Source organism: Dromiciops gliroides, chromosome 4 (genome assembly GCF_019393635.1).
Source record: "Dromiciops gliroides isolate mDroGli1 chromosome 4, mDroGli1.pri, whole genome shotgun sequence".
Taxonomy (NCBI): domain Eukaryota; kingdom Metazoa; phylum Chordata; class Mammalia; order Microbiotheria; family Microbiotheriidae; genus Dromiciops; species Dromiciops gliroides.
In genome coordinates this window covers 270,143,199-270,169,831 of record NC_057864.1, presented here as the reverse complement: position 1 = coordinate 270,169,831, position 26,633 = coordinate 270,143,199, and the positions used below count along the sequence as shown (strand labels likewise).

Sequence of the window (26,633 nt, the reverse complement as noted above, 5' to 3'; positions counted from 1 at the left end):
CTGATTTTCCTAAAGTGTAGGTCTGACTATATCACTTTCTCCCCTTCTTAGACCATTCTTAGACCACTGGCTCCCTATCACCTCTAAGATCAAATACAAAATTCCGTGTTTGCCTTTTAAAACCCTTTACAACCTGATCATTTCCTATCTTTCCAGTTGTATACTCTCCATGTACTCTACAATCTAGTATTTGTTGTCCCTCACACTATCTTCAATCTTTCTGCTTTCCACTGTAACCCCCATACTTTGGAGGCTGTTCCCTCTTGCTTCCTTCAAGACTCAGCTCAGACCCCATCTTCTGCAGGAGGCCATGCTTGCTCCCCTTTTTCTCCCACCTACTAGTCCTTCCCTCTTAGATGACTTTTTAATACTGTTTATATCTTATATGTACAATTTTTCTGCATGTAGTCTCCCCTGTTAAAATGTGAACTCTGTGAAAAGAGGGGCCATTTAAAAAAATCTTTTCTTGGTATTCCCAGTGCTTTCCAATGTGGCTGGCACTTAATAAGCTCTTAATACTTGTTGACTGACTGACTAGGCCATCCTGAACCTGCATAGAAGTTTCACAATACCCTTAAGCACTGGTTACCAAGGTTCTGAGAGGGATCTCCCCAAGTAGCCAACAGCTGTATTTGTTCCTTACACAGGAGCCAAAGTGCTTCTCTGCATCTCGTACCATTCTCTTGCTTTGCCCTCTGGGGCCAAGCAGAAGAAGTCTACTTCTTCTTCCCCATGACTTCCCTTCAAATATTTGATGACAGCTGCAATTACTCTCACCTCCACTCTTGCCTTATGTTCTTCTTCAAAGTTAAAAATGTCAGTTCTTTCGATTAATCCTTGTCTGGCATAGTCCTCCAAATTCTCAGCATTGTGCTTGCCTTCTTCTGAACTTGCTCTATTTTGTTGATTCTCTTCCTAAAATGTAGTGCCTAAATCAGTTCTCAAAATTATTGAGATTATGACCCAAAATATAATTTCCTTTTGTGTCTCTACCTTTCAAAGGGAGAAATGATCATTAACCCCTCAAATACTCTGTGTTCCTGGTGATATGGACAAAACACAAAAATCAATCCCTACTCTTAAATTTCTTATGGTTTATCAGGGAAGACTATTTGTGGATAAATATAGATAGATAAGTATATCGATAGATAAGTATGTACAGGACAAAGTTAATACATGATAGTTTAGTTAGGGAACTCACCAGCATTTATTTTTAAAAACTTTTTTTTATTAGTACAGTACATTTATTTCAGGTATACAGTTTACACACATATTCTTGAGCAAAATTGTTTTGCAAACAAATATACAAATATCATGACAATCATTATCAAATAACATAACTGGCACTAGCGTTATAAACATATTAATGGAACTGGTAAGGAAGAATCATGGGAGAGGACTGTAGCCCATGGCATTTGCTACCAAACCCAAACTCTTGGTAGCACCATAATGGCAATACTTACAAGAAACATAGAAGAGAGAACATTTTTGCTATTATTTTTTCAGAATCATTTGCTTTGCATTTTAGTGAATGAGGCAGGAAAGTTAACAGTGCATACATTTCGACCAGTGTCAACTTTTTTTGTAAGCAAATGAAAGGGAATAAAATTGGCCAGACTGGGAATCTGCCTTTTATGCCTATGCAAGCACAGCACTGTGCTTTGATTCAATGACTGGAGATGGGCACGTGCTTTGCAAACTGCTATTATATAAAAGTTGTCCGATAAAGCCTGAGTGTGTCTTTGGTAGGCTAGTACTTTTTCATCACCACCAGCAATAAGAATCATGTGTTTCCCTATCTCCCGTGGTCATTTTGGGTTCCATAGTTTTCTTTATCATCCAAGGTGGCCACAGAGGATATTCTTACCAGCATTTAGATGACAAAATTACTTTTGTTTCTTCCTATATGTATCTTTAATTAAATCAATCTTCTTGACCATACAATATAAAATGTGGTGCCTAGAATTGAATCCACAATTGTAGAGAACAAACAAATTATAGTCTACCTTGCCTTGGAAAGCACGCCTCCATTTGAAGCAGAGGGTCAAAGATTTAGAGCTTTAAAAGACACTGGAGGCCATTATGTTCAACTTCCTTAATTTATAGATGAGGAAAGTTGGTTGAGGATGCTTCAGTTCACTCTTGCCTAACTTATTTGCAAAGTTCATGCCAAACAAGTCCATCCACTTCTCTGTCTGCATCTCTGAATGAATGAATAAATAAAGCTTCAATTAAGCACTTACTATCTACAGTACATTGTTCTAAGGGCTGCGAATATAGATAGAAAATAAGACACTCAAGGAGCTCACATTCCGATGGGAGAAGACAACATGAATGGAAGGCATATGGGAGAAAACTAAGGGGAGGAGACATGGTCCCAGCTCTTGGACATGGTGGGGTGGGGTGAAGTGCAAACAGGGAGAGAAACAGCCCCTGGCCTGAGGAAGAATATAGAGTCCTGCCATCAAGAAGCCATCAATCTGAGAAGGGAAACCTTAACCCAGTCCCTAACCTCAGGTCCCAGCACTCTTCACCCACCTTGGACCTGGTAACATGTCTGATGGTCTAATCCTTAGCATTGAACTGTGATATGAGGAGTCTCTTCACCCACTCCCTTTCCCACAGCAATCTATCTGTCTCTATCTCTCTATCTCATCTATCCAACCATACATCTATCCCCCTCCTACATTTCTAGTCTTCTTACACTTTACTTCTTACTGCATACTCTGATTCAATGACAATAGCCTTCTTAGTGTTCCATGAACAAGGCACTCCATCTCTCAGCTCTAGGCATTTTCACTGACTATAACCTCCATGACAGGAATTCTCTCCTTCCTCATCTCTGTCTATTAGCTTCCCTGGCTTGCTTCAAGTTCCAACTAAAATCCCATCTTCTACAGGAAGCCTTTCCCAACCTCTCTTAATTCTAAGGCCTTATTTATTTTCTACTTATCATATGTGTTTGGATGTATATGTACATGTATGTGCATATGTACACATATGTATATACATGTATATATTTATATATTGTCCGCATTTGTTTGCTTATCTCCTTCATTAGATTGTGAGCTCCCAGAGGACAGGGACTGTCTTTTGCCTCATTTTGTATCCCCAGTGCTTAACATAGTGTCTGGCACAAAGTAGGTGTTGGGTAATTGTTTATTGATTAACTATCTCTCCTTTCATTCACCAATTGTTTTAACATCTATGTTTAATATATTTTCTATGAATGTATCATTCTGTGAATGTATATTCACATATATATATATTTGTGTATAGGGAGTATGGGGGAGGGGAGGAAAGGGAGCCTGAAATAGGGGATAGAGAGTGATAGAGAATGACTCATACAGTGATCTGACTCCCCCACTTCATTTGACCTTCATAGATATAGCAGGTAAGGAATGAATTTCTAATGTATGTGGTTGCCTCTAGACTCTATTTTCACCAAGTTGCTTTTGAGTTCACAGTCCTCGGAATGCAAAAGATCAATCCAGAACTCTTCTGTGAGTTTACAGGCAACAGTTGTTTGGACTGTTCTCATATCAAGGTGAAAAAAAAAAAAAACAAGACAACAAACCCTTTTTCTAATACTTTCATGGGTTTCTGGTTGAAGATGGAAGAAGTTTGCAGATATTTGGAAGGGGCTCAAAGAAATTTCTGCTTCTCAAAGAAGCAGTGAGTGCTGTGCTCAGTATAGCCCTTTTCTAACCCAATGACTGTGTACTTCTTTCTAGTTAGTAATGAACCAACATCAGAAACAGCAGGTGATTACTTTAGCTAACTCTTTACAAGTCATTGATCTGGAAATGTTGTCAGAGAGGACTTCCCTAGGGTAGCATTTGTTGTTTCCCTGTGCATTGAGGCACTGTATGTTGGCTAGGCAAATTAGCCTATGCCTATAGGTTCAAGGCTGGAAAGATATTAGGCTGAAGGAAATTAAGTTGAGGGCAAGTTGGAATTTCCAGAAAAGTTCAATGTACAATTTGCTCTTCTAGTGTCATTGCTATGACATTAGTAAATGAGAGAAAAGAACAGGGAAGCTTTCTCAGGGCAGTGAAATTCATTGTAGAGTGATCAAGAAACTCTAAAGCGTTTGCAAAAAAGAAGGAAAGTTAGTAAAAGTACGGGGACACAACGAGAATTAGGTCTTAATTTACCTGCCACTCCAGCTACTCTTTCCTGTGGGCTCCATTTACTCTAAGTTACAGGCTGGGGGTGGAGTGGGGTTCACTGGCCACCAGGAACAAGGACTCCTCTTGAACTGTGTATTTTTAACTGGGCTTGGATCTTTCTACCATAGAACTCTGCGCTGTTGAAAAATGTTTCCCGTACGTGCTATTTGTTAGGAGAGCTTGGGTTTCAGACCATTGGTTTTGTTTCCATTGTGGGATTTTCCTGTGTTGCCCATTTCTTATGGGAATGCCAGGTTAATTAAAGAAATACTGCACGGTCCCCATTCTAAGGAGAAGTATGTGTGTGTGCTTGTGTGTGTGCGTGCACACGTGTCTATGTGCTTCTACCATGCATCCTGAGAACATTTTGTGGGCGATTTCTAGTTCATATTTTCTTTTTTTAATCAGGCAGAGACATTACAATTAAAATACCGTTAAAGTGATTCTGGCAAGTATTGCAATAAGCATGTTTTTTAATTAAAGGAAGAACAGGGGAGATGCATAAGCAATACCAGCTAATGGGAAAAATTTCATCCGATATCTATTTTAATTGAAATGAAAAAAAAAAGTAGCATTGCTTATATACATGCATGGCTGCTGTCCTAGGTTGTGGGGATTTAGGTGTGCCCTGACTTGATTAATTAGTAGCCAGGCAGATCTTCCATTCCTTTGCCCCCAAACCGTAAAGCCTGATTTATGCCTCATATCCTCCATGAATATGTGAGGGCTCGGGCATCTATTTCCTGAGCTGCTGGTGGATAGGATTATAGAGCGTGGACTGAGCTCTCGGGGGCTCTCGTTTGCCAGCCAAATTGATTTTCCGCATCTTTGGCCGGGGACAAGCCCACCTCGAAGGCTTCCCAGGCTGTGCTCCACTGGATCAGGCGCAAACCTAATCCGGATTCCACTAACAAAAGGGAGCTGCATGCATCCCCATCAGAGCTCAGGCTCTGGGCTTAAGCTTTCTTCCTCAAACAGTATTCTCCCACCAACCCTGGGTAGAGCAAGTAGTCCTTGTATGCTGAGACCAGAGGGAGGTCTAGGGCTCTTCTATCCTGTCTTCTTTTCTCCAGGCAAAGCTATCCAGTATCTAGATCATCCTGAATGCATGGTGGCCTCTATAATTGTTAAAAGAAAGGAAATTCCATAAAGGATTATGGGATCCTATACGAAAGCTAAAAGAAATCTTGGTGTCCACCTAGCTCATGGATTATAAACTGTGGTGACTTGCCTCTGATCAGGATAGGAAGCTTCAGAATTGGAAATGAACCCACCCGGAGTCTAAAGTCCTCTAACGGGGCAGCTGGGTAGCGAAGTGGATAAAGCACTGGCCCTGGATTCAGGAGGACCTGAGTTCAAATGTGACCTCAGACACTTAACACTTACTAGCTGTGTGACCCTGGGCAAGTCACTTAACCCCAACTGCCTCACCAAAGGAAAAAAGTAGCATAAATCATTTACCAGCTCTAAAGTTCTCTAACTCCAGAAACTGTGCTTCTCTCCACACACGGTATCAAATTGACTCCTTGTTATGAATGTTTAACTACTGGAGTGATGAGAGACTTTTTCCTTTGGATTGGGTCTGTAATTTCATCAGTATAGGGAATGAGGAGCTTCCTTTACCTTGCAGATTGGCACTTGCTCTTGAAGGAAGGAAAAAAGAAAATGGAAGAAGGAGGGGAAAAGGAGGGGAAATGGAGGAAGGAAATAAGGAAGGATAAACTTTTATTAATCACTTATGTGTTAAGCACTGGGGATACAAATATAAGCAGAAAGAAAGATATTCTCTGCCCTCAAGGAGCTTACCTTCTAGTGAAGCAAGATAAAACATATAAAGGACATGAAAGGGGAAGGGGGATGTAGGTATCTGGTTAGGCGGCATGGTTTTGAAGTCAAGGAAATCTGTCTTGCTGGGAGAAAAATGAAGGCAGACCAGCCCTGCCCATCCAGAAAAACCAGTCCCAAGGAGAAATTCACCACTGGGAGAAGTGGGGTGGGCCTGTTTGAGGGGATATTCCATGGTGAATTATTTTTCCAGTAGTAGGTTGTTCCAGAGTATGGAGGCCCCTGGCAATGAGGGAAATTTCAGGATGTGCCAGCTGTGGAGGGGCCATGGTTTTGAAACCCAGAGGAAATCAATGTCTAGGAGACACTGAAAGTTTAAGTGACTTGCCCACAGTCATACAACTGGTATGTACTAGAGGTGAGCCATGAACCTGGTCTTCTCTCTATCCATTATACTATACTGTCTTTTTATCATGAAATTATTTTATTATTTTCCAGTTACATGTAAAGATAGTTTTCAACATTTATTTTCACAAGATTTTCAGTTCCAAATTTTTCTACCTCCCTCCCTTCCCTCCTCCCTCCCCAAGACAGAAAGCAATCTGATATAGGTTATATATGTACAATTATATTAAACATATTTTTGCATCATATTGTTAAAGAAGAATTAGAACACAAGAAAAAAACCTCAAAAAAAAAAAAGAAAAAAGCCAAAAAAACCAGAAACAGTATGATTCAATCTGAAGTCCAAATCCACAACTCTTTTTTCTGGATGTGGAGAACATTTTCCATTATGAGTTCTTTGGAATTGTCTTGGATCATTGCACTGTTGAGAAGTGCCAAGTCTATCACAGTTGATCATCACACAATGTTGCTTTTACTGAGTACAATGTTCTTTTGGTTCTGCTCACTTCAATCAGCATCAGACCACTTAAGTCTTTCCAGGTTTTTTAAAAAATCTGCCTGCTCATCATTTCTTACAGCACAATAGTATTCCATTACATTAATATACCACAACTTGTTTATCCATTTCCCAATTGATGGGCATTCCCCTGATTTCTAATGCTTTCCCAACACAAAGAGAGCTGCTATAAATATTTTAGTGCATTTGGATCCTTTTTCCCTTTTTTTGTGTTCTCTTTGGCATGTAGACCTAGTAGTGGTATTTCTGGATCAAAGGGTATGCACAGTTCCATAGCCCTTTGGGCATAGTTCCAAATTGCTGTCCAGAATGGTTGGATCAGTTCACAACTCTACCAACGATGCATTAGTGTTCCAATTTTTTTGGAAGGTCCATGAAACCTCAAATGGCTCAAGAATATTGGGGAGGTGAGACAGGGAGTCTCCAGCAGATAAGAATGTCTCTGGAAGGAACATAAACCACCAAAATGTCTCAGGGAGAATTCTCTGCAGATAAGGATGTCCCTGGAAGGACCATAAATTCCCAAATGGCTCAAGGTCTGCTTCAAGACTGGTATGTTTTTATTGGCTTCAGGATTCTTACTACTTGTACATTCTGCCAGGTCCATCTTTTATCACCACAAAGGATTTTTGATGTGTTAGGCCAGGTTTTTTTTTACAACTCCTCTGGAAAATAAGGGAGTTCTAACAAATTCAAATGGTTAGTATAATAATTAATCATCTCCTTGGTATATGAACTATCTAGTCCTGTACAAAGATCACAAGGTACTTAATAGTAGAGTAGATATTTGAACCCAGATGTTTTGATTTTATATGTCTTCAGAACCTCTGAAGATCAGAAAGTATTCCTTTTAGGAACAAACAGAACAGAGAAAAAACCCCAAGAAACTAAAATAGCCGCTGAGTATTTTGAAAAACATGTGAGACTTAATTAATAATACTTAATGTTACATAGGTATCAAAGAAGAAAAAAAACTATTATGTACACAAATACAGTTGTGGTTAAGTTGTGTCTGACTCAAAATGAAACAAAATTAAATGAGTTGCCTGGAGTCACACTGTAGTAAGTGTCTCTTTCCTTTCTCTCTCTCTCTCTCCCTCTAGCTGCTAATTTTCCTGAAGATACTTTTTCTTTTTTCTTATTTTCCTCCTACTCTGCATATGTCTTGTATGTACCAGGGTTTTTACATGTTGCCTTCGCTATTAGACCATAAGCTTCTTGAGGACAGGAAAGTATTTTTGTTTTATTCTTTGCAACTTTGGTAATCAGCCCAGCACCTGCATATAGTAAGTGCATAAGTAATAACTGAATGACTTCTCAAAACTCCTTCCCTCCTATTGTTTCATTTGTTCCCTCTAATAATTTTTTGTGGGGCAATGAGGGCTAAGTGACTTGCCCAGGGTCACACAGCTAGTAAGTGTCAAGTGTCTAAGGCTGGATTTGAACTTAGGCCCTCCTGAATGCAGGGCAGGTGCTTTATCCATTGTGCCACCTAGCTGCTCCCCATCTAATAACTCTTGGAGAGGAATAATAAGAATAGTTCATGTTAATCTGGTGTTTTAAAGTTTGCAATATGCATTTGTCATAAATACTCTATGAAGTTACTGACAATGAAACAATAATTGTGAAAATTGTATATCACTTAAAGTTTTGCTGAAGACTTTATATATGCTATTTTGCTTGATCTTCATAAAGATCTCCCTGTGAAGTGGGTGCTATTATCTCCATTTTGTATCTATTTCCCAATTAGTGATTATTTTAAGGATAAAAGGAGATAATATTTGTAAAGTGTTTCTCAGATCTTAAAAGAATAATATAGGGGCAGCTAGGTGGTGCAGTGGATAGAGCACCGGCCCTGGAGTCAGGAGTACCTGAGTTCAAATCCGACCTCAGACACTTAACACTTACTAGCTGTGTGACCCTGGGCAAGTCACTTAGCCCCAATTGCCTCACTAAAAAAAAAAAAAAGAATAATATAACTGCTAACTTTTGTTCAGTTGTGTCTAACTCTTCATGACCTCATTTGGGATTTTCTTGGCAGAGTTACTGGAGTAGTTTATTTCCTTCTCCAGCTTCTTTTCTTAGAGGAGGAACTGAGGCAAACAGGGTAAGTGACTTGCCCAGGGTCACACAACTAGTATGTATCTAAGCTCAGATCTGAACTCATGAAAATGAATCTTTCTGATTCCAGGCCTGGCACTCTATGAATTGTATCACCTAGGTGCCTCAAGTGCTAACTAGCTATTATTAATATATTTAAATTTTATTAAAAAAAACATTTCTGAGTTGCAAATACAGTGATTATGTAAGTGGAGGAAGTGAGGCCCAACTACATTTCAGGAGATAATTAGAAATTTATTTTTTAAGAAATTGAAGAGCAGATCTAGAATATTATATTTTTCAAATATGTCTTGAAAAGCAAAGTATTTTACATATTCCTTTAAGAATTCTATGATTTTATTTATTTTTATTAGCTTTTTATTTTTTCTAATTACTTTCAAAGACAATTTTAAAAATACATTAATTTTTTTTGTTTCAAGTTTTCTCTTTCCCTTCTTTCCTCCCTAAGATGATAAGATATTTCATATAGGTTATATGTGTACAATTATGTAAATCATATTTCCATATTAGCCATGATGTGAAAAAAATATTGTATTATTCCTGATGATGTTGATGAAGTACATATTCTTGCTGTTTCCTCCTTGAATTACCCTAGTATGTAGGTAGACTAAGAGCAGGGTCATTCTTCTTCTAGTTAGTTTTCTTTTAAACTTCATACCATTTCTGATCCTCTTATTTTTTAAGTTCCCCATAATGTACAAAATATGTAACAACTTTCTTTGACAAAAGGGATAATAACTCAAATTGTGTGTTTTTCCCTTTTAATAACATTTTAATTATGGATTACAGAGAATGCCTAACTTTTGTTACCATGTCTATGCAGTTGATTCTTAGATCTTTATATTCAGCCCTACTTTGTCTCTTGAAATACCAGTCCACCATTACACCTTCCTTCTTACCCCTCTTATTGTGACACCCCATCCCTTTTTCCAATTTCCTTATGCCTCTGAAAAAGACTAACATCCTTTTAGTCACTTAGTTTTTAGTAATATTTATGTATAGTTAGGTATAGTTTTCAACATTTTTTTAATAAGATTTCTAGTTTCAATTTTCTCTCTCTCCCTCCCCTCCCTCACCCCTCCTGAAGACAGCAAGCAATCTGATACAATTTATATATGTACAATCACATTAAACATATTTCTGCATTAGTCAAGCTGTGAAAGAAAAATCAGAGCAAAAGGGGAAAACCTCAAAAAAGAAAAACAAAAAAGTAGAAATAGTATGGTTCAATCTGCATCTAGCTTCCACTGTTCTTTTTTTCTGGATTTGGAGAGCATTTTCCATCATGAGTCCTTTGGAATTATCTTGGATCATTGTATTGCTGAGAAGAGTCAAGTCTATCACAGTTGATCAACACACAAGGCTGTTGATACTGGGTACAATATTCTCCTGGTTCTGCTTGTCTCACTCAGCATCAGCTTATGTAAGTCCTTCCAGGTTTCTCTGAAATCTGCCTGCTCATCGTTTCTTACAGCATGATAGTGTTCCATTACATTCATTTACCAAGACTTGTTCAGCCATTCCCCAATTGATGGGCATCCCCTCAATTTCCAATTCCTTGCCACAACAAAAAGAGCAGCTATAAATATTTTTGTACATGTGAGTCCTTTTCTCTTTTTTATGATCTCTTTGGGGAAAAAGACCTAATAGTGGTATTGCTGGGTCAAAGGGTATGCACAGCTTTATCGCCCTTTGGGCATAGTTCCAAATTGCTCTCCAGAATGGTTGGATCAGTTCACAGCTCCACCCGCAATGCATTAGTGTTCCAATTTTCCCACAGCTTCTCCAACATTTATTATTTTCCTTTTTTTTTTTGTCATATTAGCCAATCTGATAGGTGTGAGTTGGTACCTCAGAGTTGTTTTAATTTGCATTTCTCAAATTAATAGTGATTTAGAGCATTTTTCATATGGCAATAGATAGCTTTGATTTCTTCATCTAAAAACTGCCTATTCATATCCTTTGACCATTTCTCAATTGGGGAATGACTTGGATTCTTATAAATTTTATTTAGTTCCCGATATATTTTAGAAATGAGGGCTTTATCAGAAATACTGGCTATAAAAATAATTTCTTAGTTTTCTGCCTCCCTCCTAATTTTGGATGCATTGCTTCTCTTTGAACAAAACCTTTTTAATTTAATGTAATCAAAACCATCCATTTCACATTTCATAATATTCTCTATCTCTTGTTTGGTCATAATCTGTTCTCCTTTCCATAAATCTGACAGGTAAACTATTCCTTCCTCTCCTAATTTCCCTATGGTATCACCTTTTATGTCTAAATCATATACCTATTTTGACCTTATTTTAGTATAAGGTGTAAGATGTTGTCCTATGCCTAGTTTCTGCCATACTGTCCTCTAGTTAAACATTTATTTTTGTAAGATTTTGAGTTCCAAATTTTTCGGCCTCTCTTCTTTCCCTCCCTCTCCCTAAGATGGCCATATATATTTCTATAATCATCTTATGCATATTTCCATAATAGTCATGTGGCAAATGAAGAATCAGAACAAAGGGGGAAAACTACAAGAAAGAAAAAATAACAATAAAGAAAGTATACTTTGATTGGCATTCACACTCCATAGTTCTTTTTCTGGATGTGGAGAGCATTTTCCATCATATGTCTTTTGGAATTGCTTTGGATCATTGTATTACTGAGAAGTGACAAGTCATTCACAGCTGATCATCATTCAATGTTGTTATTACTGTGTACAATGTTCTTCTGGTTTTTCTGATCACTTCACTCAGCATCAGTTCATGTAAATCTTTCCAGATTTTTCTGAAATCCTCTTGCTCATCATTTTTTATAGGACAGTAGTATTCCATCACAGTCATATACCACAACTTGTTCAGCCATTCTCAAATTAGTGGGCATCCCCTCAATTTTCAACTCTTTGCCACCACAAAAAGAGCTGCTATAAATCTTTTTATACATGTGGGTCCTTTCCCCCTTTTATGATCTCTTTAGGATATAGACCTAGTAGTGGGTATTTCTGGGTCAAAGGCTTTGCACAGTTTTATAGCCCTTTGCAAATAGTTCCAGAATGCTCACTATAATGGTTGGATCAGTTCACAAATCCACCAATAATGTATTATTGTTCCAGTTTTCCCACATCTCCAACATTTATCATTTTCCTTTTTTGTCTTTTATTCAATCTGATGGGTGTGAGGTGGTACCTCAGAGTGGTTTTAATGTGCATTTCTCTAATAAATAGTAGTTTAGTGCATTTTTATATGGATATAGATAGCTTAAATTTCTTCATCTGAAAACTGCCTGTTCATATCATTTGACCACTTCTCAATTGGGGAATGCAGTCCCTCAGTTTTGAACTCTTAGTCATCTGGGGATTTTACTATTTATTTTTTCCTATTTGTTTTCCTTTACCTCACTTCCCTAAGCACCCCCATACACCCACTCTGCAATCCTTAGGTTGCCAAATCTTTTTGATTATATGACAGTAACTCTCATATCTGTCTCCATTTTTTTCCAGTCACACAACTACTACCCTAGTCTGGATCTTTATCACCTTTCACTTAAACTATTTCAATAGCCTCCAAAGTTATTTCTTCCTGCTTCCAGTCCCTCTCCTTTTCTAAACTATCTTCAACGTATCTACACAAATGTCATTCCTAAACCTGGGGTCTAACCATTTTACTCACCTGCTCAGAAAGTTCAATTGGCTCTTTATTGCCTCTAGCAGCCAATGAGAACTACAATTACTTTATAATCTAGTTTGAGCCTACCTTTTCAGGTTTAGTAAACATTTCTCCTCTTCATGCCTTCTACGTTCCAGCGATGTGGGTTGACTTCCTTGTACACAAACATTCCATTTCTCATATCTGTGGCATGGAGTAGAGCTGTCCCACATGCCTGAAATATATTCACTTTCTGGCCCATCTTGAAATCCCTTGATGTCCTGTGAGAGTGAGGAGGGGATGAGGAGAAACTGGGGAGGGGCAGGTGAGGGATTAGTTAATGTTTTCTCCTGGTTACATAGGTATTACTTGTCATAAAGGATCTGAATTTAGGTCATCTGCCTTTAGAATAAATGTTTTCTCCCCACTCTACTGAGTTGCTTGTCCAGGTTTTCCCTCAATAGAGTATAAACTCCTTGAGGGTCACCTAGTGATTTAGTAGTTGAGTCAGCATTACAAACCAGATCTCAGAACCCTTTTAACAATGTGCTTTCCAACAATACCTGTTAATATTTATTGATAATAACACTGTGAGGGAGGTGCTATTATTATTCCCATTTTACAGTTAAAGAAACTGAGGTAAACAGATGTTAAGTAACCTATCCATATATACACAATTAGTTTGAGGTTGAATGATGTTGATACTCATTGGTAGAAGAAATTGCTATTTGGGAGCTTGTAACACTTATGAAATCTCAGGTTTGGTTAATAGAAGTCAAATGACAAAAGAGGTCATCCTTACTTTGTCTCTACATTTATTAGGAAAATTTCTGGTATTTCTCTTTTGCAAATAATGCCAACTTTGGGGTTTAGACATGTAATTTTCATCATATTAAGATGTCATTTTTCTGCAACTGGGCTTTTTCTGCATCTGTTTATATAAATGTGGTTTAGTTTATTTCTGTCTTAATTTGATTAATCATTTTAATAGTTTTCTTAATATTGAATAATCCTTGCCTCTCCAGTATAAATCAAACTTGGTCATATTGAATAATCTTTTGGACATATTGCTATAGTCTTTTTGCTAGAATTTCATTTACAAGTTTGGCATCAATAGCTATTTGTAACCTTGTTTATAGTTTTTTCCTTACATTACTTTATTACTCCCTGGTTTAGCTATTGGGATCACATTCATCTCATAAAACAGGTTTGTTCATAGTGTTCTCTTTCTCAATTTTTGAGAATAATTTGACATTTGAAATATTTGATAGAATTCACTTGTGAACCTTTCTGGAGGAGGTTTCCTTTGGTGGTTCCTTTACGACTTACTCGTTTAATTTTCTGAAATGGGTTATTCATAATATTTTTTTTAGTGAGGCAATTGGGGTTAAGTGACTTGCCCAGGGTCACACAGCTAGTAAGTGTTAAATATCTGAGGCTGGATTTGAACTCAGGTACTCCTGACGCCAGGGCTGGTGCTCTATACACTGCGCCACCTAGCTGCCCCATTATATTTTAATTTGAATATTTTCTATCTTTGTAATGCCAGTGTAGGGGTTCATAATGGGTTTCAGGAACTTTACAATGTTTTCAATAACCGTATTTCAATAAATTGATTTCTTTAGTAATACAATACATTAAATCCATAAAATATTATTCATTTATAACATTATTCTCAGGAAGGGTCTGTGGGCTTCATTGAATGGCCAAAGGGGTCTATGACACAAAAAAGGTTATGATACAATAGCCTACAATAATTTTCTCTATTGGGCCTTTTTTTTTTTTTGTTCTAAGACTGAAGATAGCAGCAAATCAAGACCAAGACACTAACATAATAACTACCCCTATCTTAGAATAAAAGTAAAAGAAATATGGAGAGCAAGGACAACCATTACTAGTGTAACGCTTGGAATAACGCCACCTGCTGGATACTAACTGTAGAAGAGTTCTGCCCATGAAGCGAAGGTCTTTGAGGGCAAGACCAGGAGTCTTGTCTTTGGTATCAGGAAGTGATGCGGACTAGTGGGAGGAGGAAGGAAGAGACTGGCGCTCAGTCTCGCTCTCTTTCCTGAGGACGCTGGCGGAGAAGGGAGCTAGAAATGTGCTCTCCCTTTAATAGATAGGAATCTAGACCTTTCTCTCTCTCTTTACCAAATTCTTATTCTCCTTAATAAATGCTTAAAGTCTAACTCTTGCTAAAGCTTATAATTTATTGGCGACCACTCATTAAATAGTTTAGACAGTTTAGCTAGAATTTTAGCCCTTAACAGATGGCTGACCACGAAGAGGAAAGCTAACCCTCAGTCTTCTTCTGATCTGCTGGTTGGGTAAGAAATTTCCCCTCCCTCTCCCTTTAACTGCTAAGTACTGGTGTACTGGCTGTGTTTTTCCTTTGAATTTTTTCGAATGGACCTTTTAAACTCCCTAATTATCCTATTTTTGATTTTGGTCTGTTTAACCAGACAAATGGGAGATAAGATCATGTTAATGCTTTGTTTTTGTGGATTTTCTATTTTTCTTTTTATTTTTGTTAAAAGAGCCAGCAACTTACTCACACAAGGAAATATCTCTCCCTCTCCCAACCATGCTTTTTCAGAGAAACCTGAAGAGATTCCTGCAGCTTTTCCCAATTCTAACACTAATTGTTGCTCTAATTTTGCATGCCTGGAGGCAATGACCCACCCTCTAGAAGCTTTTAATCCCCTAGCACCTGGAGGCAAAGTGGGGGAAGAGGAATCCAGGCCTGAGTTCAAAATCAAATCTGATTCAAATTGCTCTGGTCCCTCCCCTCCTCTCCAGACCCCACCCTCTACTCCTCCTATGGCCAAGCCCATAGCTTCCCCTGCCTGGGAAGTCCAGAGATCTGGTGCTCATGCTCAACTTTTTCTACCTGCATTTGCAGCTTCAGGCTCAGCCCTTCCCCGGCCTGGCTGTGCTTTTGAGACAATCTTAGAAAGCTCTTTAAATTCCAGATATGCTCGTTTTGTTCATAATTTTGCTAACCTGCTTTTGTCTTTCATTAGTAATCTTATAAAGCATTTGTATGGTGAAAAGACTGACAGACAATATAGAGGGGTTAAAGAAGAAAAACTTAAGCTGAATAAGAATGACAATCATCAACATAGTTCAAGACTCAGCTTTTGCCATGGAAGGGTATATATTTTACAGAAATGTAGAAGTAAGCAGCAAGGTATTGATATGAGTATTGGGGATTTTAGATATCGGAATCAAAAGTGTTCTGAATTCACTCAGAGTAATAGTATCAGTTCAGAGGTTACATAGGATTTCTGTGCTATTATATATACATTTTGAAATTAATGGTATGGGTTTATTTTCATAGAGATTTTCATGCTTTTGAGATTGTGTCTTATACTTAGTTTTTAAAACAAGGAGAATATTTGTAAAAGCTTTTTATAGTCATGTGATCAAGTTTATATTTTATAATACTCTTATTGATATTAAGTTCATATTCATTTAGATTTCCTTAGTTTGAATTTCATTGTCTTTTATTGTTCCACGTGTATCTTCTTCTATTCATTCATCTATCTAATTTTGAAACATGGTTTTGATTTCATAATACAATGTTAATTCTAGGAGTATTGTGCTCCCATATTCTGAGTTGTTTGTTTTTGTTATTTTTTTTTTCCTCAACTGATTATTTGATCAAACTCTTTAAAGCATTTCCCTGGCAAATTGGTTGCCATGGCAAGTGTAAATTGATTCTAGAAGTATTATTTTTGATAAGCATATTCCCAAAAAAAAAAAAAAGAGAGAGAGAGGAACATTTGTAAAAGTTTTCTTTTTTCAAAAAAAAAAAAGTTCTTTGAGATTCTGTTGTGCTTTAACTTGTATTTAAGTATGTTCTGATTTTTCACAAAAGTAATTGTATACTAAGTAAAAAAAAAGGGGTATTATTTGAAATTGTTGCATAATTATATATTGTGTTCTGAGTCAAGATGTATTCACATTTTTTGCAATCATTTATTATCCTCAATTTTTAAATCCATATGAGACTTGCATTATGGGAACTTATCATTTAAGACATTAATTGCCTTTATTCTGAGTTATCAGATGCCAGTTGGCCAAGATGCCATCCAATCACAAGAGGAATACATGCAAGAGCAGACACTGAACTGTCACATGAGGGGAGACATGCATGAAGTCAAGGTATGGCCGAGGGAACGGCTTTTGACAAATGTTGAGGTTGGATTCTCTTGGTTTAATATTTTATTTTATTTTTCCCCACAATATTGTACAGATGGCTGGAAGTATTCATCCCACCCATCTCGCTCCTACACCTGGCTTCTATGCTCCCTCCTATATGCCTGATGCCATGGACATCTCAATCCCATGCATCTGATTAAGTCTGACTCAGTTTCCTCCAATATGTTCGGTGGCATGGACATATATTCCATCCACCTATTTTAGACCTGGCATACTGCATGGGCAGTATATATTGCTCAAGTGTGGGAATGCTCATATCCCATCATTTCTCTGTTCTTTTATGGTAACCCCCATAATTATCTCAGGTGTCATGATAAATACAGTGTTGAATTTGGCCTTGACACCTGTTACCAATTATATTAGATTTTAAAATTTCTCATAATGGCATGAGGATAATTAGGCAGATGATGCAAAAAGTGATGAAACAAAGATAAAAATTATTTTTAAAAATTAATATCGCAGCAATTGTCTTCTCAATTACTCTCCATAAGGGGGGACTATAATAATAATGTAATTTTAAAGAATGGTTCAATTTTTGTTTTATTATATGTTTCATGTGTAACAACTAAGATTCTGAATTCCCTTAGACATGTTTTTGAGAACTTTCATTGTTTGATTTGATTATTGACAAAGCTATTTTAAAGTTGTGTTAAGCTCAATTTTGTAGGAAATTTTCCTGGCTGATTACCAGCATCCACACATCAACCCCTGAAAAGACTTCCATTCCACGACTACACCTAGAGGACATCTGAGAAAAGACTTTCAGAGACTTTAAATGAACAGTTTTGATTTGTTCTTTTTGTTGGTTTTTTTCTCTTTCTGTTATAATATACACCATCTGTAACATGTATTCTCTGCAGAGGCCCTCCCTTTGCAAGACTAATGTCAAAGTGTCGGTTCATGAGGACAAAAAAAATCGCCCCTCTGGACAAAACTTTCCTCTCTTCCTTTTCTATATTGTTGTTCACATATTATTAGTTAGCAATAGTTATCATATTGTTTTTACTGTTCCGTCAAGGAAACATTTTGTTTCTTGAGGAACAACAGGGGGGACTGTAACGATTGGAATAACGCCACCTGCTGGATACTAACTGTAGAAGAGTTCTGCCCATGAAGCGAAGGTCTTTGAGGGCAAGACCAGGAGTCTTGTCTTTGGTATCAGGAAGTGACGCGGACTAGTGGGAGGAGGAAGGAAGAGACTGGCGCTCAGTCTCGCTCTCTTTCCTGAGGACGCTGGCGGAGAAGGGAGCTAGAAATGTGCTCTCCCTTTAATAGATAGGAATCTAGACCTTTCTCTCTCTCTTTACCAAATTCTTATTCTCCTTAATAAATGCTTAAAGTCTAACTCTTGCTAAAGCTTATAATTTATTGGCGACCACTCATTAAATAGTTTAGACAGTTTAGCTAGAATTTTAGCCCTTAACACTAGATATATAAAAGTAATTGTTACCAAATTACAATGGGCTATATCCTTTGAATTTTCATTCATACAGTCTATCCATTCCCCTAATATGTCCATCAAGATTTTTATTCTTAAGTTTTTCTATTTTTTAGACATAGAACACACTCTGATTTGAGACATGTTGTTGGAAACAATAAATACTTATCTGCTAGGTATTAGGCCATAGAAAAATCCTGGGATAAACTATATTTTAAGAAATCTAAATCAAAATGGAAGAATGTAATTATATTTTTATTAAAATTGAAAAAATGGCCACAAATGAGTAAGGAATGTATCAAAAATCTTAATCTACCTTTAAGCTTCAGTAACTTAAAATTACACTAAAACATTTGAGACACCCTGAATTTTTTTTTTTTTTGCAGGCAATGGGGGTTAAGTGACTTGCCCAGGGTCACACAGCTAGTAAGTGTCAAGTGTCTGAGGCTGGATTTGAACTCAGGTCCTCCTGAATCCAGGGCCAGTGTTTTAACAACTGCGCCATCTAGCTGCCCCCACCTGAATTTTAATATATACATTATTTCATATTTAAAATTTTTATGCTCACATATTGGTAGTGACAAGAAGAGAGGCAAAGAGAAACAGAGTGATAGAGACAAACAGAAACAAAGACTGAAACAGAGACACTTAAACAGAGTATGAGAGAGAAAGGGACAGAAAGAAACTTTAATACTTAAGGCAAACTTTCTATAGTGAGACATCTGTAGGGGACAAAGGCCACAGCATAAAAGCAAGCATTGACTTAATAGTGATGAATTAAAACTTACTGCTTTTCCTCCTTATCCGGAGGAAGGATGCTGTTGTATTTTCTCTAGAAGCCAAAAGGTTACACAATATTTTGCCTCTTGTTAATAAAATAATTGGATCCTCTTTAGATGGTCTCACTCTCAGATTTGAAATAGCACATTTTATGCTCTTTTAAAACCAAATTTGATCCTTTATAAGAACCCATGGCAACAACTATACAATCCTGGAATAGTCATATACACCATTTCACTTCTTATATCCTTAGTTCAGGCCAAACTGGCTTTCCTGATATCTTTCACACATGATCTTCCATCCCCATCTCTGGGTCATTATACTGGTTGTTCCCTATGGATAGAATATGATCCATCTTTACTGACAAATTGTAGAATTCCTAGTCATTTCTCAGAAATACCTTGTATATATTTTGCATGTAGTTTGCAATTGAAAACTCATTTCTACAATATTTTGTCTCCCTCATCCTTGAGAGCATTGTTTCTATTTGGATACCCAGCACTTAGCATAGTGATTCTGCACATAGTAATCACTTAATAAATGCTTTTCATTCATTCCTGTAATAGAATATTTGCTCATGGAGAGTAGATTCTATTTCTTTTTTATTTTTAGAGTCCTCAGTGTCCAGTATAATGCCTGCTACATAGTCAGCACTTAATAAATGCTTCTTGATCTAATGACCTGATCTGGAAAACAAATTTGAAAGGACCTGAGGGAGCAGGATTCTTATAATGTCAAAATATAGCTCACTGGGTAATATGGGGCAAACACTTTTTCCTTTCTTTGCCCTTGCTATAAATGAGAAGGAATAATGATATTTTTGCAAAATGCAAAAACATTGGAAGCTAGAGTCACATTTCATCTTGATTTTTAGGAAAAACTTATTAGCAATTAATGCTTTTCAAAAGTGGAAAGAACTACCTTGGGAGGTAGTGAATTGCCCTATCCAAAGAAGTCTTCAAGAAGAGTCTGAATTCTTGTTCAGAAATGAGGTGGATAAGATGCCCTCTGAAGTCCCTTCTGTCTCCAAGATTTCGTTACTTTGTAATCCATATAAAAAGTGACAGAAAATCAGTTACTAATCCAGCTGATCTGTCTACATGCCATCAATGTATTTCTGCGTATCTGGAAGGTTTAATGACTTTTTTTTCATATAGACTTTTTGTATCAAGCAGATCACTATTTATCTACTGTCTGTTTCTTTTCCGAGTCCAATGGTTTACACTATTATTCTCCTATATTCTCAAATTTTCATGTCTTTCTGGAAACTGTACAAAGATCTCCTCCCTCCCTCCCTTCTCACCATTCTTTCTCTTTTTCCCTCCACCCCCTCTTTTTTCCCCTTTTTTCTTTTCTTCCTCTTTCCTTCCCTCCTTCCCTTCCATTTTCCCTTCCTTCTCCTCTAACTTCTTCCCTGTTGCCCTTGTTCAGATGGGTCTTTTTGAATGTTTTTTCCCTCATTTAAACACTGTTGACTTCAGAATTCAGTAATCTCAGTTTTTTAGAGCACTATGTTTTTGTATACAATATCATACTTATTCACCCCATCATTATTTGAAACTTGCAAGATTTGAGGGAAACAACAATAAGTAACTTGGAGCTAAAATCCACACAGACATATTGATGTGGGATTTCAGGAAAGCTAAAATATGTATTGTTTTCATGAAAAGAAATTATTTTAAGGCCTTTTAAAACATGTAGTCACAGATTTCCTTTCTCAAAAAACTTAATTATTGATTTCCCCTTTTTCATGGCTGTCTTTAGCCTGCATCTTAACATGACAGTTTCATTGCTGCATGTCTTACCCCTATAATTTAGCTTATAGAGAGCAGTCCAAGAGGGAATAAGCTCAAACTCCACCAGGAGAATAGACAAGAGCAGCAATTTCCTGAGACAATAAGGTTGAACTGTATTACTAAGGAATTAAATAAAAATTTCTTTCCCTGGAATTACAGAAGGAAGAGAATACACATCTTTTCAGAGGGTCTAATGTTTTATTTTTTGACAATTAGGTGGCAAGCTGATATTTACTGGTCCAGGACCCATTGAGCTCCATGCTCACCACATCCTTGTGTCACATGGTGGTGAGCTCCAGATAGGATCACAGGATGAACCTTACCATGGCAAAGCTCTGATCCACCTCCATGGGAGTTCTCCTTCTACCACCTTCTTTCCATATGGAACCAAATGTCTTGCTGTGAGGAATGGAACGCTGTCCCTGCATGGTGAGTCAGGCTGGTGAGCAGCAGAGTGAGTGTGGTAGAGATTTTACTTTGGTCTGGACTGTGATTTCATCTGTGTTCATATTCCCTTCCCAGAAGAGACTCATCCCACCAAAGCCTACTGACTACTATTCGGAAATTTTGTTGTAGGGCTCTCTGGAGGCACCAAGAAGTTAATTGACATCTTATACCTAGTCAGTGTGTATCAAAGGTAGGACTTAGAGCACACGGTGTCCCAACTGAGACCATCTCTCCAGCCACCATTTGTACAGGAGATAGGCCTTTTACACCTGGATATACTGGGAAATATTACTAGTGAATCCTCTGCTTTCTAAATGATGTAGAAGAAAGGCCAGTTTGGTTTTGGCATGGGGCTATTCCTTTAAACAAGATAATGTCTCTATGTTGTCATCATTACTTACATCTGTGTGCCTCAGGCAGCTCCCTAGGATGTATGTGCTATCTGTGATCTGCCATGGTGGAGGGAGTTCCCCCACACTCATGAAATCATAGAACCTTTGCTATCATGATTATTTAATACTTATCGATTCTTTCCTACTTCTACAACCCGGCATCAAACTGAACATAGAGAGGCCCCTGTTTTAATCTCGACCACCCCCTCCCAATGTGCTGAGAAGGTTATTTCCAGAGATCAAAGAAAGGGCTTAGGATCAATCAATCAACAAGCATTTATTAAGCACCTTCTATATGCTTGACACCGGGGATTCAACAGCAACTATGAAGAACCTATATACAATTTTCTGTACTTTACAACACATCAATCTGGCCTTTGCTCAACAGATACCACCTTCCCCCACCATCTAAAACAGAAGCTTTTCCTTTAGTCTATTAAAAAAAGATTAAGATTAATTGGTAATTTTTTGAGGTGGAAGTTGAAAACAGGTAACATTTAGGCTTGATGTAAAAAAAGTCTTCCAAAAGAATAGAAACAATTAGCCATAACTTTAGGGAGGGTGGAGAAATTGGGGCTTTGTTCAGGGTGCCAGACATCAGGGACTATGCCTTCCCATGTCTTATAAAACTCAAACAGGGGCAGCTAGGTGGTGCAGGGGATACAGTACCGACCCTAGATTCAGGAAGACCTGAGTTCAAATCCAGCCTGAGACACTTAACACTTTCTAGCTGTGTGACCCTGGGCAAATCACTTAACTCTTATTGCCCTCAAAACAAAACAAAACAAAAAACCTCAATCTTGTGCCATGCATAGTATGGATATCATCTCGATCACATTCTATTCCTCTCCTGGTTCCAGTGGCCTATGCCTCCAAGGGAATATTGTCCTGCAATCTTCCTTTGCCTTCTACATACTAGCCTCTTGCTTACCCTCCTCTACCTCCAGCCTAATCCTACCCTGGTATTAGATGGTCCAGGGATGTTCCATGGGAGTTGGACCCTTGGGGAGGGGAATGTTCCTCCCTGACCTCAAGTGGCCTGACTCTACCATACTCCATCCCTAGAAGTAGCTTCAGGATGTCTCAGGGTCTGCATCTCTGTTCCCACTGTTCCTTGTTTCCTGATTTCTGCCCCCACTTTCCTCCCCACTCTTGGCCCAAGTAGTAGAATTCTAGGAAGAGACCATGGTGATGCTATTAGCTTATCTTTCTATAATGCTTTATATACAGTATTTATATGATCCTATGCTTCATGTGGGTAGTTAAAAAATCATCTCATTTAGGAAATGAGGTAACTGAGGCTTATAAAGGTTAAGTGACTTGTCCAAATTCCACATATCTAGGAGCTACTGCTGGGGAGAGAGGAGGGAGAGCTGAGTCATTTGAGGATGGGTACATCAGTCTCAGGGAGTGCCTTCTGCACAACCCTTCACCCCCTACAGAGTCTATTTCTAGATCCTTGTATCCCAAGCTGGTTCTTAAACTCAAATATTCTGACTCCAAGTCCAGTGTTCTTGTCAGTCTAACACCACTTCTCTTGTAATGTTAAATACATCTATAGAGTGCTAAGAAACCAACAGATAGGAAGGGATATGGAAGTGAATGCTTAATATAAAAGTTTGACAGGATAGATAGGCAAATAGACAGACAGATAGATAGACAGACAGACAGACAGACAGACAGACAGACAGACAGACAGATAGATAGATAGATAGATAGATAGATAGATAGATAGATAGATAGACGGATGGATAGATCATTAACAACAATAGTCACTTTAGTACTTTAAAACGTCTAACTATAAGCCCTCAAACACCTTTATTTTCTTGTTAGCCATAGATCAGATCATTCAAGGCTTTCTGAGTTGACAGATGCTTGGTGGTCATATTGTAGGACCACCATTTTCACTCCCTTAATTCTCTTTTCTTTATGTCCTTCTCACCTAACTTTTCCTGTGATCTTGGAACCCATCAATCTTGAAGGACACTCCTCAATTATTTGAGCTTGTAAACCACTTAGGTAAATAGGTCTTATGGGCTGCCTGATGTCCTTTTGCCATTTAAAACTGGATGATAAAGAGGAGAGGGCATGAGATGATATAGAAACATGATCCCTTTCAGTAAGGTTTTCTATACCTTTCCATCATACTTCTTCCATCCTTGTACATGTGGGAAGCTTTCCTTGTCTAGATTCAGAAATCTAAAGATATGTGATCTAAGTGCATTATGAGTTTCTTCAGTGAAGGTACCCTGTCGTAAACTGGGATCTCGCACATTAAGTGATCCAAATGTCTTACATATAATTGGTATCTCTATAAATACTTACTGATGGATTGTTGAAACAGACACTAGTGGTGGCATTTTTCCATCATTCTACTTGATGCCATCAAAATGCAATGAGTGAGTTACTAACTATGAAGAGGTTCATCAAAAAGAAATGCATCCTACTCTTTTCTTCTCTCTCTTTGGATAACTTGGTTGATGATTTCTCACCCAGATATTTTTGTACAACCCAGTGAACCACCTGGAGGACCTAGTTAGGTCACCAAATGGCTCCACATTTTGATGACCATTGTCATAGGGATTACTTCCAGTAAAATGTTTGCTGGAGTTTGAAATTCAAATGAAAAATATTAATAATTCATTTTCATAGTTTTACAATTTGGAAAGAGCTTTTTTTACATTAACTCTTTGGGACAGGTAAAACAAATAATACCGTCATTCTCTTTTTTTTTCTCTTTTAATCTTACATATGTTTAAAATGCACCTGAAAAACACGATTCCGAGATGGGGTCCATAGGCTTCATCAGTGTGCCAAAGGGGGCCATGATGAAAAAAAAGGTTAAGAACCTCTGTTGGACAAACTCTCTATTCCCAAGTCATTTAACATCTGTTTTCCTTAATTCTCTGGAGAAGGAAACGAAAGAGGTATCTAGCTGGCTCAGTTCACCTTCATTTTCTAGATGAAGAAACTGAATGTGGGAGAAGTTAAGTATCTTGCTTACAGTTACTAGGCCAAGAAATTGTAGATCTTGGACTCTAATTCTGGGGTTTTGTCTTTGAGTTTATTGCTCTCCCCCTGCTACCATTTTTTAGGGATAAAATTTATCTCTATTCATCTATTCTCATTATTTTCCCCTCTACTTTTGTTAATAGGTATAGGGAGTAGAACTGTAATTTCTCTACTATTGAGCACTTGCTGGTTAAGAAAACATCTTTACCAATGTACCTTCTATACCATTTGTTGTATTAGAGAGTTGTCTAAAGGACTGAGAGGTTCAATAACTTGTCCATGGAAACATAGCCAGGATGTTTCAGAGGCAGGACTTGAATCCAGGTCATCCACTTTGAGTAGTTCTCTAGCCAGTAATCTATACTACTCCTCCCTCCCATCCCTTTTTTGTAAATAAAGTCCTTCAATTTTTGAAATTGATCTTAATGTCTTTTTATATCTTTTTTTGTCACCTTAATTTTGTGATGTTTAAAATCTAATGTGTAGTCACCTTAAATTAGAAGCTTTAGCACCAGTCTTTGGGCATTAAGCATTTATTAAAGCATGCTGGGTATTAGAAAAAAAGAACATTTGGAGTTATGAAAAGGCCTATCTAGCCTAGAGTTCCAGCCTGTTTGGGTTCTTCCTCAAGTTCTCTGCCATGAGCCTGTTTCAACTATGAACTGTCCTCTCAAGCTGAGTGTGGAAACCTTTTATAGGCCTGGAGCAGAGGTGGTCCTTACACACTGCTTCAAGCTGATTGGTAGGCATCATCCATATCCATTGGTTCAAGGGACTTGAAGGTAGTCTCCAGTTGAGTTCAAAGTCCTTAGCTTCTGAGAACAATACTTTCTTAAGGGCTAGCCAGGTGTGGTTACAATCTAGTTATAACTTGAAGTATGCTAATCAGAAGTCAATCACTCTCACTTAATTCAATCAGTTTAGATTACTCTCCAGGTGAGCCTTTGAGTATCTGCCAAGTCCCATTATTTTCTCACAATTTCCATATATATGCTTTCTTCTCCATAGCCCCTACAACTATCTCTTAAAACAAAGGAAAAGCAGAGAAAAAAAAACACAGTACAGTACAGAACAAATAACAAAAACATCACTTGAGTCTGGCAATATATGAGTTGTACCACACCTAGTGGTCCCAAATGTTCCTTCTCCAGTGGATTAAGACAAACAGGGGTTAACTGACTTGCCCAGGGTCATTAGTAAGTGCTTAATAAAGGCTTGTTGACTTTACTTGAGCTCAGATGGTGATCTGCTCTTGCAGTAATAAAGATTGGATCACTCAGTTTCTATACCTTTTGATTCCAATGTACACTGTTTTTTATAAGCATTTATGTGCTTTAAATGCATTGGAAAGGAAAGTTCAAATGATATGGCTTACAATCAATAGTAGGCAATAAAAGCAAGCCATCCCCTCCCCCTAAATATATGTCCAGGTTTGTGAAATTAAAAATAGATATTGCTACTTGACAACCACAGTGGTGGTTCTGGCAGCTACAAGCAGAGAAGCCTACTCATATTTTTCTTTCTAGCTCCTTTTCTGCTTTCCTGGGGCCATATTGAAGCTTGAGACTACATAACAAATTGTCCAGGGCCCCATATGGGCAGATACAAAAGAGCAGTAATCTAGAAGACAGATGGATGCAAGTATTTTCTTTCTTAATGTACAGATACTTATTCATGCTGTTTATTTGGATGGTGTGTGATTGTGTAAGGAGTATAGGTGCTCTGGGAAAGAGATATTTTGTTTTATAGAATAATTATATAACCAAAAGTTATAGAAACTGAGTGATCCAATCTTTATTACTGCAGGAGCAGATCACCATCTGAGCTCAAGTAAAGTCAACAAGCCTTTATTAAGCACTTACTAATGACCCTGGGCAAGTCAGTTAACCCCTGTTTGTCTTTAATT

General features: G+C 37.7%; 1 protein-coding gene across 1 annotated transcript in view; it reads left to right on the top strand.

Moving 5' to 3' along the window:
• Nucleotides 1-26,633, top strand: part of PKHD1 (PKHD1 ciliary IPT domain containing fibrocystin/polyductin) — a 714,107-nt gene that overhangs the window by 255,942 nt on the left and 431,532 nt on the right. The window contains exon 36 of the mRNA XM_044005152.1: nt 21,093-21,305. Coding sequence (XP_043861087.1) covers nt 21,093-21,305 — 213 coding nt within the window. The remainder of the gene's footprint in view (nt 1-21,092; nt 21,306-26,633) is intronic.